General features: G+C 47.4%; 1 protein-coding gene across 28 annotated transcripts in view; it reads right to left on the reverse strand.

Moving 5' to 3' along the window:
- Positions 1–17,306, reverse strand: part of SZT2 (SZT2 subunit of KICSTOR complex) — a 63,366-nt gene that overhangs the window by 28,576 nt on the left and 17,484 nt on the right. For 27 of the 28 annotated variants that reach the window (XR_012421326.1, XR_012421334.1, XR_012421335.1 and 24 more), the window contains 11 exons: positions 9,346–9,477; positions 8,455–8,596; positions 7,927–8,033; positions 4,647–4,857; positions 4,264–4,434; positions 3,606–3,840; positions 3,286–3,415; positions 2,347–2,489; positions 1,941–2,093; positions 1,700–1,814; positions 1,267–1,484 (listed from right to left, as the gene is read on the reverse strand). Coding sequence is in view for 22 of the 28 variants with exons in the window: in XM_065523884.2 (XP_065379956.1) it covers positions 1,267–1,484; positions 1,700–1,814; positions 1,941–2,093; positions 2,347–2,489; positions 3,286–3,415; positions 3,606–3,840; positions 4,264–4,434; positions 4,647–4,857; positions 7,927–8,033; positions 8,455–8,596; positions 9,346–9,477 (1,757 nt within the window). In the remaining 6 variants the exon portion in view is untranslated. The remainder of the gene's footprint in view (positions 1–1,266; positions 1,485–1,699; positions 1,815–1,940; positions 2,094–2,346; positions 2,490–3,285; positions 3,416–3,605; positions 3,841–4,263; positions 4,435–4,646; positions 4,858–7,926; positions 8,034–8,454; positions 8,597–9,345; positions 9,478–17,306) is intronic. The other variant, XM_074009619.1, reaches the window with a different exon arrangement.

Consider the following 17,306-nt stretch of genomic DNA (forward strand, 5'->3'; position numbering starts at 1 on the left):
ACGCCCTTCCACACCTCTGTACCACTCATATCCTGCTAAGCCAGACCCTTCCACACCTCTGTCCCACTCATACCCTCCTAAGCCACGCCCTTCCACACCTCTGTACCACTCATATCCTGCTAAGCCAGACCCTTCCACACCTCTGTACCACTCATACCCTGCTAAGCCAGACCCTTCCACACCTCTGTACCACTCATACCCTGCTAAGCCAGACCCTTCCACACCTCTGTACCACTCATATCCTGCTAAGCCAGACCCTTCCACACCTCTGTACCACTCATATCCTGCTAAGCCAGACCCTTCCACACCTCTGTACCACTCATACCCTGCTAAGCCAGACCCTTCCACACCTCTGTACCACTCATATCCTGCTAAGCCAGACCCTTCCACACCTCTGTACCACTCATACCCTGCTAAGCCACGCCCTCCACACCTCTGACCTACTCATACCAGGCTAAGCCACGCTCCACACCTCTGCACCATTCATACCCCGCTAAGCCACACCCTTCTACACCTCTGTACTACTCATACCAGGCTAAGCCGCACCCTCCACACCTCTATACCACTCATACTCTGCTAAGCCACACCCTTCCACACCTCTGACCTACTCATACCAGGCTAAGCCACGCCCTTCTACACCTCTGACCTACTCATACCCCACTAAGCCACGCCCTTCACACCTCTGTACCACTCATACTCCACTAAGCCACGCCCTTCCACAACTCTGTACCACTCATACCCTGGTAAGCCACACCCTCCACACCTCTATACCACTCATACCCCGCTAAGCCATACCCTTCCACATCTCTGACCTACTCATACCCCGCTAAGCCACGCCCTTCCACACCTATACCACTCATACCCAACTAAGCCACGCCCTCCACACCTCTGACTCATACCAGGCTAAGCCACGCCCTCCACACCTCTACCACTTGTACCCGCTAAGCCACGTCCTTCCACACCTCTGACCTACCCATACATCACTAAGCCATGCCCTTCCACACCTCTGTACCACTCATACCCTGCTAAGCCACGCCCTCCACACCTCTGTACCACTCATACCCCGCTAAGCCATGCCCTTTCACACCTCTGCACCACTCATACCCCGCCAAGCCACACCCTCCACACCTCTGTACCACTCACACCCCGCTAAGCCACACCCTTCCTTTGTGTGGTAGCACTCATACCCTGCCAAGCCAGACCATTCCACACCTCTGTACCACTCATACCCCACTAAGCCACACCCTTCCACACCTCTGTACCAACCTGATGAGCAGTTTGTCCAGTGGCTTATGCAGGACCACAAGGCAGGGCCGGTCAGACAGGGCCTGCTGTGGCCCCAGCACGGGGGATGACTTGGAGGGAGAGCTGCCCCCACCAGCGCCCCCTAGCCCTTTTCGTTTCACCTTGGGCGTTGGCTCCTTGCTTTGTACCCGGTGAGGGAAACGCAGCTGCAGGATCTCTTCCCTCAAGCCTGACACAATCTGAGGGGAAAATGTGGTCAGATCCTCCTACTCCTATCTCCTACAGGTCTGGGAGAAGGGGCCCACAGACAAGGTGAGACACAGCCTTCTTCTCCAGGTCTCCCTTGGTCTGGGGACTCCTCCCTCTACTGGACCTAGCCCTGTGGGGTTTGGGGAGAGGGAGCTAGTCTACACCCCAGGGCTCCTTGGTCAGAGTCAGTCAGGGCCCAGCTCACCTTGTGTCGGGCCGGTGCTGGTGTGCCAATGGGAAAACCCAGGCGAAGAACCATGCATGGGGCCTTGGAAATGATACGGACCACGTAGAAGGAGGAGGGGGGCTGGTCTGGGGCACTGGGGAGAAATGGGAGTCAGTGAGCAGTCCGAGGTTGGCAGGAAGTAGGAGTGAGGTCTGGGGTTAGAGGTTAGAGGGAGACATGGGATGAGGGGGCGGGGGTGAGGGGACATCACTTTGCCCACCTGGAGAGCAGCTTGACATAAGAATAACCCTCGACTAGTACGAAGCTGCTCCAGTCCCGAAGCAGAGAGGTCAGGGAGGAGTGGGAGATCCTGCACTGGATAGTGCTGTAGCGCCCATTGCTGCCCGGGGTGTGCAAGTGCTTGGGGATTGGTCTAGGAAGAGGGGTGTGGATTGAGGTTAGACCTCCCGGCCCCAGTCTTGGAGAAAAGGAATAGACTACTATCTCTCTCTTCTAGGCCTTGCCTGAGGTTATGGGGACTGATGAGCAGGGAGGCAAGGAAAAGGCTATAGTTTTTCCTTGGCCACAGTTGGTAAGAGCTCATCTGCTGCTCCCCTTCCCATCATTCCCTATCCCCCAACCCCGATACTCCACCCCAACTATGGCCCAGCCCTAAGGGCACCCACGTGTCGTGCTCCAGGATTAGCACCAGGCGATGCATGTGCAGCCATCGCTGCCAGGAATTTGCATCCATGGACAGCACTGGCTTCCAGTAGGCAGCAAACTGGGCATGGGATGAGTCAGAACCACTAGGCTGGAGGGAGAGCACCTGGGGACAGGAAGGACAGCACTATATGAGCATTTGTAGAGGACCAGGGTACAAACTGCAAAGAGTGAACAAAACCATGGGTGAACTCCGTTCAGAGTCAGAGACAGCAGTGGCTTGAGGCTACAGCCCAGCCTGAGACAAAGCACAGTGGAGACAAAAACTGCTTCCACTGTGAAGGCTAGATTTGGATGACTGAGTCCAGGGACAGACTGTGTAGCCCTTTAAAGCTGAATCCAGGAGAAGGATGGAACCATGAGCCCAGCTTATGTCACTGACTTGGGAGAAAAGCCACCGAATGGTGGCAGGACCTCATGATGTGGCCACTGTATACTAGCATAAGCCACCTGCCCATCAGTGTTAGGCTCACAGCGTGGACTGCGTGTGAAGATAGCACAGGACCAAGGAAGCTGTGGTCTGCAGGAAGTACACAGTTCATGGTGGCTGGTGGTGGATGCATACAGGTAAAGGTGACTGGGGGAGCCCAAAGTATGCCACATGGAGATGGGGCAAGGGCTCATGGTCTGCTGGGCCTGGGATACCACCACCTAGACACTGTGTGAGTCTTTGCCTCTGCCACCTGTGCTCTGTTCAGGACAGCCTGTCTCTATAGATCCTCCTCTTCCCTGGGGCCTTAGGGTGAGGGAGAAGAGAAGCTCTCAAGGTTAAAGCCTGGGTTTCTGGTTTAGGTGCCTTAGACGTGAGAGAGAAAGCAATAGAAGGTGGTGGTCCTGGGCTCCAGACACTGTATAACCCAAGTTGGCATGAAATGGGGCTACTACACTTCAGAGCTACTCACCGGGGTGGTGGAGCCTGGAGGGATGTAAAAGAGTGGCACTCCGCTCTTGGTGCTGTCAGGAAGTGTGAAATGCTCAGGCACTGAGGAGAAGGACTGAAGGTGGGCAAGCATCTGGTCTGTCTGGTTGATGCTGTAGAATAAGGGCCAGGCCTGAGCCATATCTGACTCTGCTGGGTGCAGATGAGGGGAGCCTTAGGGGTATTTGGGACCCTGGATATAAGCCTGGTTCTCTGGGTGATGCTCCCCAGCTCCCACCTTCACAAATCTGTCCCTCCACACAACAAATGGGGCAGCACTCATTGAGTGATGACTTCACTGACCTCTGCAGCGTGTTCCAGAAACGCCGGATAACATGGGTACGATACAATGAACGGATGGGCTGCCTTAGTGCACAGGACACATCATGCAAAATGTCGTAGCCGCCCTCCATTGTCACTTCCACCCGTGTTACTCGAGGGCCCTCAGGCTCCAGAGGCCAGGGTGCCATAGCCACGTACTCAATGCGCATGTTGTGTTTCCACAGCAGCACCAGCTTTACCTCCAATTGGGACCCTCCTTAGGGAGAAGTGGGAGGGCCAGTTAGGAGAAGGCATAGGACTCTACGCCTGGGATTGAGTTCTATCTGAAACCCCCACCTATCTCATGGAATCTAGCCCTGCCAAAGGTTCCAAGCATGATTCCACAGGTTTCAGGCCTAGAGCTGGCCAACTGACACAAACACAAGTTTGTAGAAACAATCTGAAAACCAAGCCAAGTTCAGGACCCTACACCACCCTCAGCTGGTTCACCTTGGTCAAAAGGAGATGACATTGGGAAGCTCCATGCTAAGAGAATTAAGCCCTAATGACAATTCAAAACCCACTGTCTCAAGCGATAAGGTTTTCATGGTGACACTCTTTCATGTGTGATACATGTGGGTCTTCCCACACACAAATTCCTGAGACATCTGTGAGATTACAGCAGGTTAATGACCCTTACCTTTGGCCAGTGTGACCTCTCGGACACTGTAGCCCTCTCGAAGTCGCACAGACACGGTGCTGACCAAGTCGGCTGGCACCTCCTTCTCAGTGTGCTTCTTCCGGCGCAAGGCTAGGGCAGGGTTGCTGCTTGCAGAGACCAGGTGCTCATTAAACAGTCGGTGCTGAGAGCCTGGAGGATCAGTGGGGATGGGGAAGGAGAAACTGGCTATCTGCCAACTAACTGACAGTTCTGTAGGGCGAAGGAGCTATGCTGAAATCACTGTGAGGTAACAGTGCCAGTGGAGCCAGCTCCAGTTACACTTTCAGTACTCCAGGGCACCATAATCTCTGGGCCCATTCTATATTCCCTCCTTCCCACATCCACCTCAGTGTGCCTCTCACCGCAGTAATATTCAGGGTTCAATGCTTCCCCACTGCGCAGGAAGGAATACAGGAGAAACGCCCGGTGGTAGACAGTCAGACCCAGGTTGCCTGGCTCCGGCTCAGGACAAGTGGACAGGTAGGAGCCGAATGTTGCCATTGCGATGAACTTCATTAATTCCACATTGGGCACATGGCCAAAACTGCAGTCATAAGAGTAAACTCCTCCCACCTGAAAAAGTGAGCAACTGAAGACCTAGCTCTGACAGAGGCACAGGAGAAGGAAGAACAGGAGAGAAAGAGACTGGGCTAGGTGGCTGCTCCCATTCCCTGGACCACAGAGTGGGAAGCCAGCCAGTGTTTTCCTAGGACAGACCACTGTCTCTGTCTTTCCTTCTTTGAGCCCTTTTGTCTGATGCCCATGCTAACCGGCCACAGCATCCTCTGCACTTCCTCCTCGATACCTAATGGCCCACCAGGCCCACCACCTCCTTCACTAAAGATTTTGGCAACTGGTTCACTGACTTCCTGTCATCATCCTGAGAGGCTTCAGCTTATCAACACTTCTCAAACTTCAGGGTGTATAAAAACACCTGGGGATTTTGTTAAAATGCAGTAGGTCTGGGATGGGGCCTGAGATTCTGGATTTCAAACAAGCTTTCTGCTAGTCTGTGGACTACATTTTGAATACAATAGCTGTAGATGAGAAATTAGCAAACTACATATACCCTGAGGGGCAAATCTAGTCCATCACCTATTTTTGTGAATTGAGTTTTACTGGAACACAGCCACACACATTCATTTTGTACTGTCTATGGCTGCTTTCATGCTTCAACAGCAGAGCTGGTCCACAAGGCTTAAAGGTTAACTGGCCTTTGCAGACAGTGTTCGCAGACCTGCTCCAGATGACTCATTCAAGTCCCTGCCCTTAACTCAGTTCCTTAACTCTCATCTCCAGTAACTTTCTCTATTCCGCTCACCTGCCTGTTGGCTACACGCTGGCTCTTGGCTTCACCTGGAACAAATTCATCTCTGCCATTTCAAAATGCCACAACCCACTGATTACATACAGCACTATACCCTTAGGTTCCTCCCACTCTCCTCCTGCTGCTGCTCTTTGACCTCACTGAGACTGCCAGGCCTTGAACCTCTGCTCTCTCCAAATCTATCCACATTGTCATGACCCTCCTTTCTCGACCCAGCTTGGACCCTACATTCAGACAACTTCATAAGCATTGCTCTCAAATCCCTGGCCCTCTTCACTCTTGTCTGCTTCTTCAAAACCCCAACTAGGATCACAGCCTCTGTTCTTGGCCAGTGGTGCCCAAACAGAAAAAACTGACAGTTGTGTAGGTTGGCACCACATCAGAACATATGACACCCAACTCAGTCCTTCAGGGCAGTCCTCAATACTGTTCCTTCTTCCCAAATCTGGCCTCTCTTCCTTACAGTACTCGGCTTCACCTTTTACTTCAGAGATAAATCAGAGGCCCTTCGCAGAGCTGATCTACATCTTCACTTCTACTTTCTAGTTTCAAAGAAACGACACTTCCCTGCTCCAAAAGAATCCCTCAATCTGTTTCTTAAGCCAATGCCCTCCTGTCAATTCAGAGACTTTACTCCATCAGCCTCCCTTTTCCTTTCTTTATTTTCAAACTCTTCTTCACTACAGACCCTTAGAAACATGCTTAAGTCTCTAGCTTTAAAAACAAAACAAAACACTCCTTTACCCTGTACTTCCCTCTGGTTACCATTCTCTCTCTTGCTCTGCTCTCGATCTCAACAGCCAAATTTCTTGTGTCAACACTTGTCCCTATTTCCTTCCTTCTATCCACTCTTCAATCCCCTCACCACCTCTTCACTAAAATGGCTCTGAAAAAGATCCCCGTGACCTCCTAATCACCAAATCCAAAGGGCACTTTTCATTCCTCAGTTTTTACTTGATCTTTTTGCTGCTTCTCACAGTGTAGTTACCATTGTGAGAGGCAGCAGAAAGATCAAGTAAAATTTTCTTCCAAAAATTCTGACTTCTCTGACACCACAATCTTCTGGCTCCTGGCTGATTCTTTATTCTTTGCTGGGCCCTCTTCCTATGAAAGACCTCGAACACTGGTGTTCCCCAAAGTTCTTCCAGGACCCTCTTCTGTTCTCAATTACCATCTGTACCCTGACAAATCTTAAATCTCTACCTCTCAAGCAGTATTCATCTTCTGAATATCAGGATCTGTGTATTCAACCGCTATCTGCTACAAACAGCAGCCATTTATTAAGTGATTATGTACAATGCTAAATACTTTAAATGCATCTCACCTCCCAGTGAGTTATGTACTTTTACAACCTCCATTTACAAATGAATCTGACCTAGAGGTGAAGCAGTGTGCCCAATGTCACCCAGTTAATAACTGCAGTCAGGATTTAGACCAGCATGCCTAACTCCAAAGGTGATGTTCTTAACTGGCTGTGTTGAACCACAGGCACCTCAAACACAACATACACAAACTTGCATTCATCATCTTATCCTCACTCTACCACAACTGCTTCTCTTCCTTTTGCGCTGCTGCTACCCAGTCATCACTGGAGTCAGAGACTTGGAGACATCTTTAAGCCCTCTTCTCTTTCATCTCCTACCCCCATCTTGCTAATCATGAAGTCAAGCTGACTCTGCCTCTTCATTTTTCTCAATCCTCTTACCCCTAATTTAAGCCCTGATCCTCTCTCACTGACTTCCCCACTGTCCTTCACCCAGCAGCAAAAGTGACCTTTATAAAACATAAACCCAACTAATGACTTTCCTTCTATCTATCTGCATCACCCACAGAGTTATGCTTAATCTCATTAATAAAGCAGAACCAGATTTTCATGTTCTGGCCTGTGCCTACCCCTTCAGCCTTGTTTCCCATAGCTTTTTACCTCCTTCCCTACAGTCCATCAATCCAATTTAGCTGCAGTCCCTGACTATGCCTTTCACCCCTTTGCTTAAGCTAGTTTGAGCGGGTTTTCTGACCCTTGCACTCAAAACAATAATGACCAATCTGCGGGATGAGGTGGGACTGGAAATGACTGTCAGATTTCAAATTCTGCATTCTTTCTGCTTTAACATCTATTTCTAAAATCCCAAGGAAAGAGGAAAAAAATGAGAGTCCTCTCCTACCATGCTACCTACCTTCCAGACATGACTCCTTCCCCCCATGTAACTAAGTAATTGACTTTACCTGGGAAATCACTGCCTGTAAGAAAGTAACCAGCCATCCCACCTTTGTGTGAGATATTCCATCTCTCATCCTTCCTAAAAAGTCCTCACCTGGACAAAGGAACAAGCCACAGTGCCACTGCGAAGCTGGTTCAGCAGCGTCTCACAGACAGCAACATCAGGAACACTGGTCACCCCATCCGTGATCACGATAATCCCTGGAGCAGGAAACACCAGATCAGACCTGGAGACACTGGACAGACCAAAGTCACAGGAAGACACCCAAATGACAGGGCCCTGAAGGGCTCAGTGTCTTCCCACCAATGTGGGCAGTTTTATAAACTATGAAGATTTATAAACTTCAAACACCTTTCCTTCTCCCTTACCCTCCTGCTTCTTCCTCTTGAGTGCCAGATCATAACCTCCCCTAAGTGATATCCTTGGAGCTCTACTCCTTCTAGGGAGTTGTCAGAGCCGAGGGTTCCTGATACACACTAATACAGACATACGTTTTGCAAACAAGGAAACAGATCCTCTTTTCTGGGGCCCACTGATTCCCTGGAACTGCTATCTTCGTTAGCAGTTAGCCCCACTCTTCTTCCCCGCTTCCCCAGTCCCACCAATATTCCTTCTACTGACCTGCACTAGAGTTTGACGGTAGTAACTGCAGCGCCAAGATGCCCTGACGAATCATACTGACCAGTCCAAGATCAGCTGTCACCATGGAGACGCCTACCTTCCGGCCCAGTAGGTCCCCTGAGTCTGGGGACTGGTCTTCTGCCTGCCCCAAGTTACAGAAAAGACAGAATGGGGCAGATGGCATTGCTGCCCCATCCATAGCAAAGCCAGAATTTACAGTCCAGCACCTCTCAGGCCAGACAGGCCGAATCCTGTGAGGACCCCAATTCCTCTACTATGCGACTGAGTCTTTACTGTGCTCCCTCCCCATGTGTGCTCAGATACTGAACTTCAGAGGCGAAGGGAGTTCAGCACCAGATGAAGCTTCAGACTGTACTGAAGTAAGGCTTCTCCATCTTTTGCCAAGAAGGGCCCCTTTCCATATTTTTCCATCACTGTTATGAAATATTTTATACCTCAATCAAATTACATGACCAGTCATCAGGCACACAGAACTGCCATTTGCCTGGCTACTTCTGAGGTACCCAAAGTGATGAGACAGGGAAGTCTAGTGGGCCCAGGCAGCTTTATCCCCGGTTGTACAAAATGCTAACCAGAGGTCAAAGCCACACATGACACCTTCTCAGATCCACTGAAGGAGAAGATCTGGGGCTAAAAAAAAAATGCAAACAAATGGATTTCACATTTTCTCCCTGAAAGAATCTGTGTTTCGGGGAATATATCTGAGTCCTGCTCCAACAGGGAGCGTGTCATGAGCATGCTTATCCTTGTCTGACTTTGTCCCAGCTCTTAGCCTTTTTCTGCCCTATTTGGACTATCCCTCCTCTCTGCCCTCTGTCCTTAGCTGCTCCTCTTTCTAAGTTGCCTCTGCCCACTTTCTCTCTTACATACCTGGCTCTGGGGATCATACTGCTGCTGCAGCATGGTGGCCACCTTATCCTCAAAGAGGCAGAGCTGCTCATATATCTGCTGCAGGAACACCTCCTGCTGGGACGGGTCCAAGAGGCAGCCTTGTACCAGCACCTAAGAAGCACAAGGGAAAGACTGAGACAGGACAGTCAGGGGGGCACAGACCACTACACTTCTGCTCTGTTTATTCTCCATAGCTTCATCTAGACGATCCTGACTTCCTACCCAACTAGGGTCTATGATTCCACAACCAATTTCCCCCTTATCCAATCTCCATCAATCCTCAGCCCAGGTCCCCAGTCATTAGTCATCTTTATCTGGGGTCACAACTTCCCTCTGATTAGGGTCCTCCACACTGGGCTTCCCCAACCCCCACATGGGCACCATAAGATCTTCTATTAATAGCTTCTTCTACCTTGGTCTACAGGATGTCTTATGAGCTGCCCTCCTCAGCCTGGCAAAGTCTCTTTTATTCTCATACTTTTTAATGCTTTTTTATTTCCAAGCATACTGACCAGCCCAAGATCAGCTGTCACCATGGAGACGCCTACCTTCTGTATACACAGAGGCTATTCTGGACCTTTTCAATTTTACAAAAATTAACTGGGCATGGTGGTGGGCACCTGTAATCCCAGCTACTCGGGAGGCTGAGGCAAGAGAATTGCTTAACCGGGACTTGGAAGGTGGAGGTTGCAGTGAGCAGAGATCACGCCACTGCACTCCAGCCTGGGCTACAGATAATTTTCTGTATAAAAAAAATTTTTTTTTTTTTAAATTTTTGTGGGTACATAGAAGGTGTATATATTTATGGGGCACATGAGATATTTTGATACAGGAATACAAATAACAATTACATCATGGTAAATGGGGTATCGCCCATTCTTTTTTTTTTTTTTTTTGAGACAGAGCCTTGCTTTGTCGCCCAGGCTCGAGTGCAATGATGTGATCTTGGCTCACTGCAACCTCCGCCTCCCGGTTCAAGCGATTCTTGTGCCTCAGCCTTCCTCAGCTGGGATTACAGGCATGGGCCACCACACCCAGCTAATTTTTGTATTTTTAGTAGAGACGGGGTTTCATCATGTTGGCCAGGTTGGTCTCAAACTCCTGGCCTCAAGTGATCCACACATCTCGGCCTCCCAAAGTGCTGGGATTACAGGCATGAGCTACCGTGCCTAGCCCAGCTCAGGCATTTATCCTATTTTTTGTGTTACAATCCAATTTTACTTTTATTTTTAAATGTACAATAAATTACTGTTGACTGTAGTCAGTCTACTGTGCTATCAAGTACTAGATCTTATTCATTCTTTCTAACTCTATTTTTGTACCCATTAACCATCTCCCCTTTCCACCTCCCCAACTACCTTTCCCAGCCTTTGGTAACCATCGTTCTACTCTCCATGAGTTCAACTGCTTTAATTTTTAGCTCTCACAAGTAAGTACCAACATGCCAAGTTTGTCTTTCTGTGCCTGGCTTATTTCACTTAACACAATGTCCTCCAGTTCCATCCATGTTGTTGCAAATGACAGGATCTCATTCTTTTTTATGGCTGAATAGTATTCCATTGTGTATATGTACCACATTTTCTTTATCCATTCATCTGTCAATGAACACTTAGGCTGCTTCCAGATCTTGTCTATTGTGAATAGTGCTGTAATAAACATGGGAGTGCAGATATCTCTTCCATATACTGATTTCCTTTCTTTTTGGTATACACCTAGGAATGAGGATTGCTAGATCATATGGTAGCTCTATTTTCAGGTTTTTGTTTTTGTTTGAGATGGAGTCTCACTCTGTCATCCAGCTGGAGTGCAGTGGCACTATCTCGGCTCACCGTAATCTCTGCCTCCCAGATTTAAGCAAATTCTCTGCCTCAGTCTCCCAAGTAGCTGGGATTACAGGCATCTGCCACCACACCCAACTAATTTTTATATTTTCAGTAGAGATGAGGTTTCACCATGTTGGCCAGGCTGTTCTTGAACTCCCGACCTCGTGATCCACCCACCTCGGCCTCCCAAAGTGCTGGGATTACAGGTGTGAGCCACCGCGCCCGGCCTATTTTCAGTTTTTTGAGGAACCTCCAAACTGTTCTTCATAGTGATTGTACTAATTTACATTTCTACCAACAGTGCACAAGGTTACCTTTTCTCCACATCCTCACCAGCATTTGTTATTGCCTGTCTTTTGGATAAAAACCATTTTAACTGGGGTGAAATGATATCTCATTGTAGTTTTGATTTGCATTTCTTTGATGATCAATGATGTTGAGCACCTTTTCATATACCTGTTTGTCATATGTATGCCTTCTTTTGAGAAATGTCTATTGAGATTTTTTAAGAAAAAAATCCCACTTTAAAATCAGATTATTATATATTTTTTTCTTATAGAGTTGCTTGAGCTCCTTATATATTCTGGTTTTAATCCTTGTTAGACGGGTGGTTTGCAAATATTTTCTCCCATTCTGTGAGTTGTTTCCTCACTTTGTTGATTGTTTCCTTTGCTGTGCAGAAGCTTTGTAACTTGATATGATCCTGTTTGTCCATTTTTGCTTTGGATGCTTGTGCTTGCAGGGTATTATCAAGAAATCTTTGAGCTAAGCACAGTGGTTCACATCTGTAATCCCAGCACTTTGGGAGGCCAAGGTGGGAAGATCGCTTGAGCCCAGGAGCTAGAGACCAGCTCGGTAGAGATCTCATCTCTATAAAAAAAAAAACCAAAAACCAAAAAACAAAAACTAAAAATTAGCTGAGTGTGGTGAAATACACCTGTGGTCTCAGCTACTCAGGAGTCTGAGGAAGGAGAATCACTTGAGCCCAAGAGATCAAGGCTGCAGTGAGCTGTGTTCACACCACTGCACTCCAGCCTAGGAAACACAGTGAGACCTTCCATGGAGAACACAGCCAGTACCAGAGTTTATGCAGACTGTGGGTGAAGCTGTTGATCTCTTTATAATCTGCACAGACTATTGTGGGTATTTCTGGGCAGGCAGTTCCTTTGCCTGTTTCAGGAGAGGTTTACTGATTTGGGGCTTATACGTCAGATCTTTGGTTTGGGTCTCATTTTAGGGGTTGTTTGAGGGCTGGGTGTTCCACCTTACATGGGAGGCGGATAGACAGTGGACGAAGTTGCCGGGGCAGTGGCTCACGCCTGTAATCCCAGCACTTTGGGAGGCCGAGGCGGGCAAATCACCAGGTCAAGAGTTCTAGACCAGCCTGGCCAACATGGTGAAACCCCGTCTCTACTTAAAATACAAAAAATTAGCTGGGCTTAGTGACAGGCACCTGTAATCCCAGCTACTCAGGAGGCTGAGGCAGGGGAACTGCTTGAACCCAGGAGGCGGAGGTTGCAGTGAACCAAGATCACACCACTGCACTCTAACCCCAGGCAACAGAGTGAGACTCTGTCTCAAAAAAAAAAAAAAAAAAAAAAAAAAAAAAAAAAAAGATAGTGGATGAACTTTTCTGCTGTATCTTGTGGGCAGGTGATTTTGCTTTTGTTTTTGTTTTGCATTCTTCCCCTCCACAAGCCAAAGTCATTTCATTTGGTTTCCACTGTGTGGACAGTGCTGGAGCTCAGTGCTTGACAGAGGATGTGGGGCTGGCTGAGCCCTGGGTTGCAGACATGGCAAAGCAGAGAAACTGTTCTTCTGGTTCCTGCCCAATCACAAAGGGGCAAAAGCCCTTCCCAGGGAGGAGGGTGTTCAGGAGCCAGACTTTTGGAGAGGAGGTAGTTTCCAGTCTGCTGGGTGACTGTCATTCTGCATGTGTTCCCTGAGCTGGAAAGGGCTGGAAGCTTTACGCATGAACCATGGAGAAGTAGCAATCACCATGGGTAGAGGGGATCCTAACTGGGCCCCCTGGGTCAGGCTAGAGCCAACACTGTCAGCCACCCCCTCTGGCCTGCTGGCAATGCCACAGGTGCCCAAGAAGATGGGGGATACCTGTGCCAGAAGCCAACCTGGTCTTTCCAAGGGGCAGCGCCCCCGTGAAGACAGAAGTGAGAGAATAAAGTTCCCTGCAGGTCCTCTATCACTTTTAGGTTGTATTTTTCAATTGCTGACATTTCAAAGGGGACCCTCCAGAAGCCCAGCTGGCTTCCCCCAAGGACTCCCCCTTTGCCGGGAGTGGATTTCCACATGTGCCTTTGATTTCATATAGATCAGGCTTTACAGTCACCAATTCAGCTGCCAGTCCCTGGACTGGGGGTTGGTGTTTTCTACAGAAGAGGAATGGCCTCCCTCACCCTGCTCCTCACCCAGGCAGGGCAGCACAGGATCCAGCAACTCAGTGCTATCAAGACCCCCCAAAACCCCAATATACCCCACCTCAGAGGCCTTGCCTGGGCATCCTGAAGCCCCTGTTCCTTGCCATACACTGACGCCTGGCAGCTATAGCAAATGGCTCACGTTCTTTGTCAAAGGCCTGTAGTGAGATGGTTTTGTTTCCTTTGTTTTATGAGTTTGTTTAAAATTGAAATAGTTATTTCCTTCTGCTGAACAGTATTAAATAGAGCAGGATGTTGAGTTTATCTGCTAGATTGAGGTTTAAAAAAAAAACAGAAAAGAAATCTTTGCCTAGTCCAGTGTCATGAGCGTTTCTCCAATTTTTTTTTAGTAGTTTCATAGTTTGAGGTCTTAGATTTAAGTCTTTTTTTTTTTTTTCTTGAGATGGAGTCTTACTCTGTAGGCCAGGCCAGAGTACAGTGGCACGATCTCGGATCACTGCAACCTCTGCTGCCCAGGTTCAAGCGATTCTCCTGCCTCAGCCTCCTGAGTAGCTGGGATTACAGGTGCCTGCCACCACGCCCAGCTAATCTTTTTTTTTGTAGTTTTTTAGCAGAGATGGGGTTTCACATCTTAGCCAGGCTGGTCTTGAACTCCTGACCTCATGATCCACCCGCCTTGGCCTCCCAAAGTGCTGGGATTACAAGCATAAGCCACTGCGCCCGACCACATTTAAGTTTTTAATCCATTTTGATTTTATTTTTGTGAGATAGGAGTCTAGTTTCATCCTTCTGCATATGAAAATCCAGTCTTCCCAGAACTATTTATTGAAGAGACTGTTCTTTCCCCAATGTATGTTCTTGGCATCTTTGTCAAAAATGAGTTCACTGTAGATACATGGCTTCTGCATTCTCTATTCTGTTCTATTTGTCTATGTTGTCTGTTTTTATGCCAGCACCACGCTGTTTTTGATTACTATAGCTTTGTGGTATAATTTGAAGTCAGGTAATGTGATTCCTCTAGTTTTGTTTGTTTTGCTCAGAATAGCTTCAGCTATTCTGGGTCTTTTGTGGTTCCATATAAATTTTAAGATTGTTTTCTCTATTTCTATGAAGAATGTCATCGGTATTTTGATAGGAATTGTACTGAATCTGTAGACTGCTTTAGGTAGTGTGGGCATTTTAACAATATCGACTCTCCCAATCCATGAACATGGAATATCGTTCCAATTTTTGGAGTCCACTTCAATTTCTCTCATCAATGTTTTACAGTTTTCGTTGTAGAGATCTTTCACTTCTTTGGTTAAGTTAATTCCTAGGTATTTTATTTTAAACTATTGTAAATGGGATTACTTTCTTGATTTCTTCTTCACATTGTCTGTTGCTGGCATACAGAAATGCTACTGATTTTTTGTATGCTGATTTTGCATCTTGCAACTTTATTGAATTTATCAGTTCTGATAGTTTTTTGGTGGAGCCATTAGGTTTTTCCAAATAAAAGACCATATCATCTGTAAACAAGGATAATTTGACTTCTTTTTTTCCAATTTGGATGCCCTTTCTTTCTCTTGTCTGACTATTCTAGGTAGAACTTCCCTTCTTTTTTACGCTCAAAATCCTCTCCTTATCCCCCTAATGAATGCTCCTTCCTTCCCTTTACCCTCAGCAGGTAACTCCCACCCTGTGCCCTCTTCAAAGAGAAAGGAAGTCAGTCAATAGAAATGCCCAGGTTACCCCAACCTGGAGGGCACACTACTCTCCAACTCTCTGAAAGCATCCCCAAAGTCCACTGAATGTTTACATCTGTGTCTTTGTTCTTCCTTCAAGGTGCTGAAGAAAGGATTCCTCTTCCTCCTCATTTTCCCTATAGCTAATCTGTCCATCTAAATCTTGAGCCTTTTGTCTCTCTAATATCTTCATTATTTCTCCATGGGCTCCTTTTCTTCTACTTCAAACATAAATAAGTGTTCCCATCCTAAAATTGTATATAGACCCAGCAGTCCCTGTGGTGGCCCTCAGGATCTCACCTCTCTTTCCCCATCACACTCCTACAACCTGCCCCACATGCCCACTTCTCCCGGACCCTGACCCTATGGAACAACTACTTTTTTACTCCCTGTTCCCAATTGGAAAGTGGGTGGGGTGAGCCAGAAGAGGGAAAGCAGGACATTGTCTCACTCTACAGGCCCATGGGAAGGAAAATGAGCAGAACTGGAGCCATAAAAAGGTGAGAAAGACGTTCCTATTCATACTGTTTAGAATAATGAAAATTGGGACAACCCAAGTGGCCAAGAAGAGGCTGGCTAAACATATGATAAAATATGATGAAACAGTAAGTTAACAGGTCATTAAAAATCACGTTTTCAAATAATATTTAGTGACATAGAAGAACGCCCATACTATATGTTAAAAAAAAAAAAAGCAGGACAGGCTAGGCACAGCAGCTTATGCCTGTAATCCCAGTACTTTGGGAGGCTGAGGTGGGAGGATCACTTGAAGCCAGGAGTTTGAGACCAGCCTGGACAACATAACAAGATCCTGTCTCTACAAAAAAAATTTTTAAAAATTAGTCGGGTGTGGTGGCACACACCTGCCGTCCCAGCTATTTGGGAGGCTGAGGTGGGAGATCACTTAAGCCCAGAAGTTCAAGATTACATTGAGCTATGATCATGCCTCTGCACTCCAGCCTGGGCGACAGAGTGAGACCCTATGTCTTAAACAGAACAAAAAACAGGACATAAAATCATGTGTCTAGAATGAGTCTCTTGATTCTCCCTTTCTCTTTGGGTAAAGAGATGGAGGTGAGGGAGGAAAATTCCATAAAATGTTTGAATTTAAGCAAGGCACAGTGGCTCACGCCTGCAATCCCAGCACTTTGGGAGGCTGAAGCGGGCAGATCACAAGGTCAGGAGATGGAGACCATCCTGGCCAACACGGTGAAAGCCCGTGTCTACTAAAAATACAAAAAATTAGCCAGGCGTGCTGGCACGTGCCTGTAGTACCAGCTACTTGAAAGGCTGAGGCAGGAGAATCGCTTGAACCCAGGAAGTGGAGGTTGCAGTGAGCCCAGATTGCACCACTGCACTCCAGCCTGGGTAACAGAGTGAGACTCTGTCTTAAAAAAAACAAAACAAAACAAAACAAAAAGGTTAGAATTTAATACAATATCCAGAAACAACTGCTGTTGTTTCTGAGTATTGTATTATAGATGAGTTTTGTTTTTTTCTTTATATTTTAATGTATTTTGCAAATCTTCTTTGATGAACATGTATTATATACATGAACTAACTTTTTTGAGACTTTTTTGAGACTAACTTTTTTGAGACTTTTGGGTCTCACTCTGTGGCCCAGGCTAGTCTCAAACTCCTGGCCTCAAATAATCCTTTCGCCTCAGCCTCCCAAGTAGCTGGGATTACAGGCATACACTGCTGTGCTGTGATTTAACAGGATACATCTTGTTTTTTTTTTTTTTTTGTAGACAGTCTCACTCTGTTGCTCAGGTTGGAGTGCAGTGGCGTGATCTTGGCTCATGGCAACCTCTGCCTCCCAGGTTCAAGCGATTCTCATGAGTTGGCCTCCCAAGCAGTGGGGATTACAGATATGCACCACCACACCCAGCTAATTTGTTGTTGTTGTTGTATTTTTAGTAGACAGGGTTTCGCCGCATTGGCCAGGCTGGTCTCAAATGCTTGGCCTCATGTGATCCACCTGCCTTGGCTTCCCA

Source organism: Macaca fascicularis, chromosome 1 (assembly GCF_037993035.2).
Source record: "Macaca fascicularis isolate 582-1 chromosome 1, T2T-MFA8v1.1".
Lineage (NCBI taxonomy): Eukaryota > Metazoa > Chordata > Mammalia > Primates > Cercopithecidae > Macaca > Macaca fascicularis.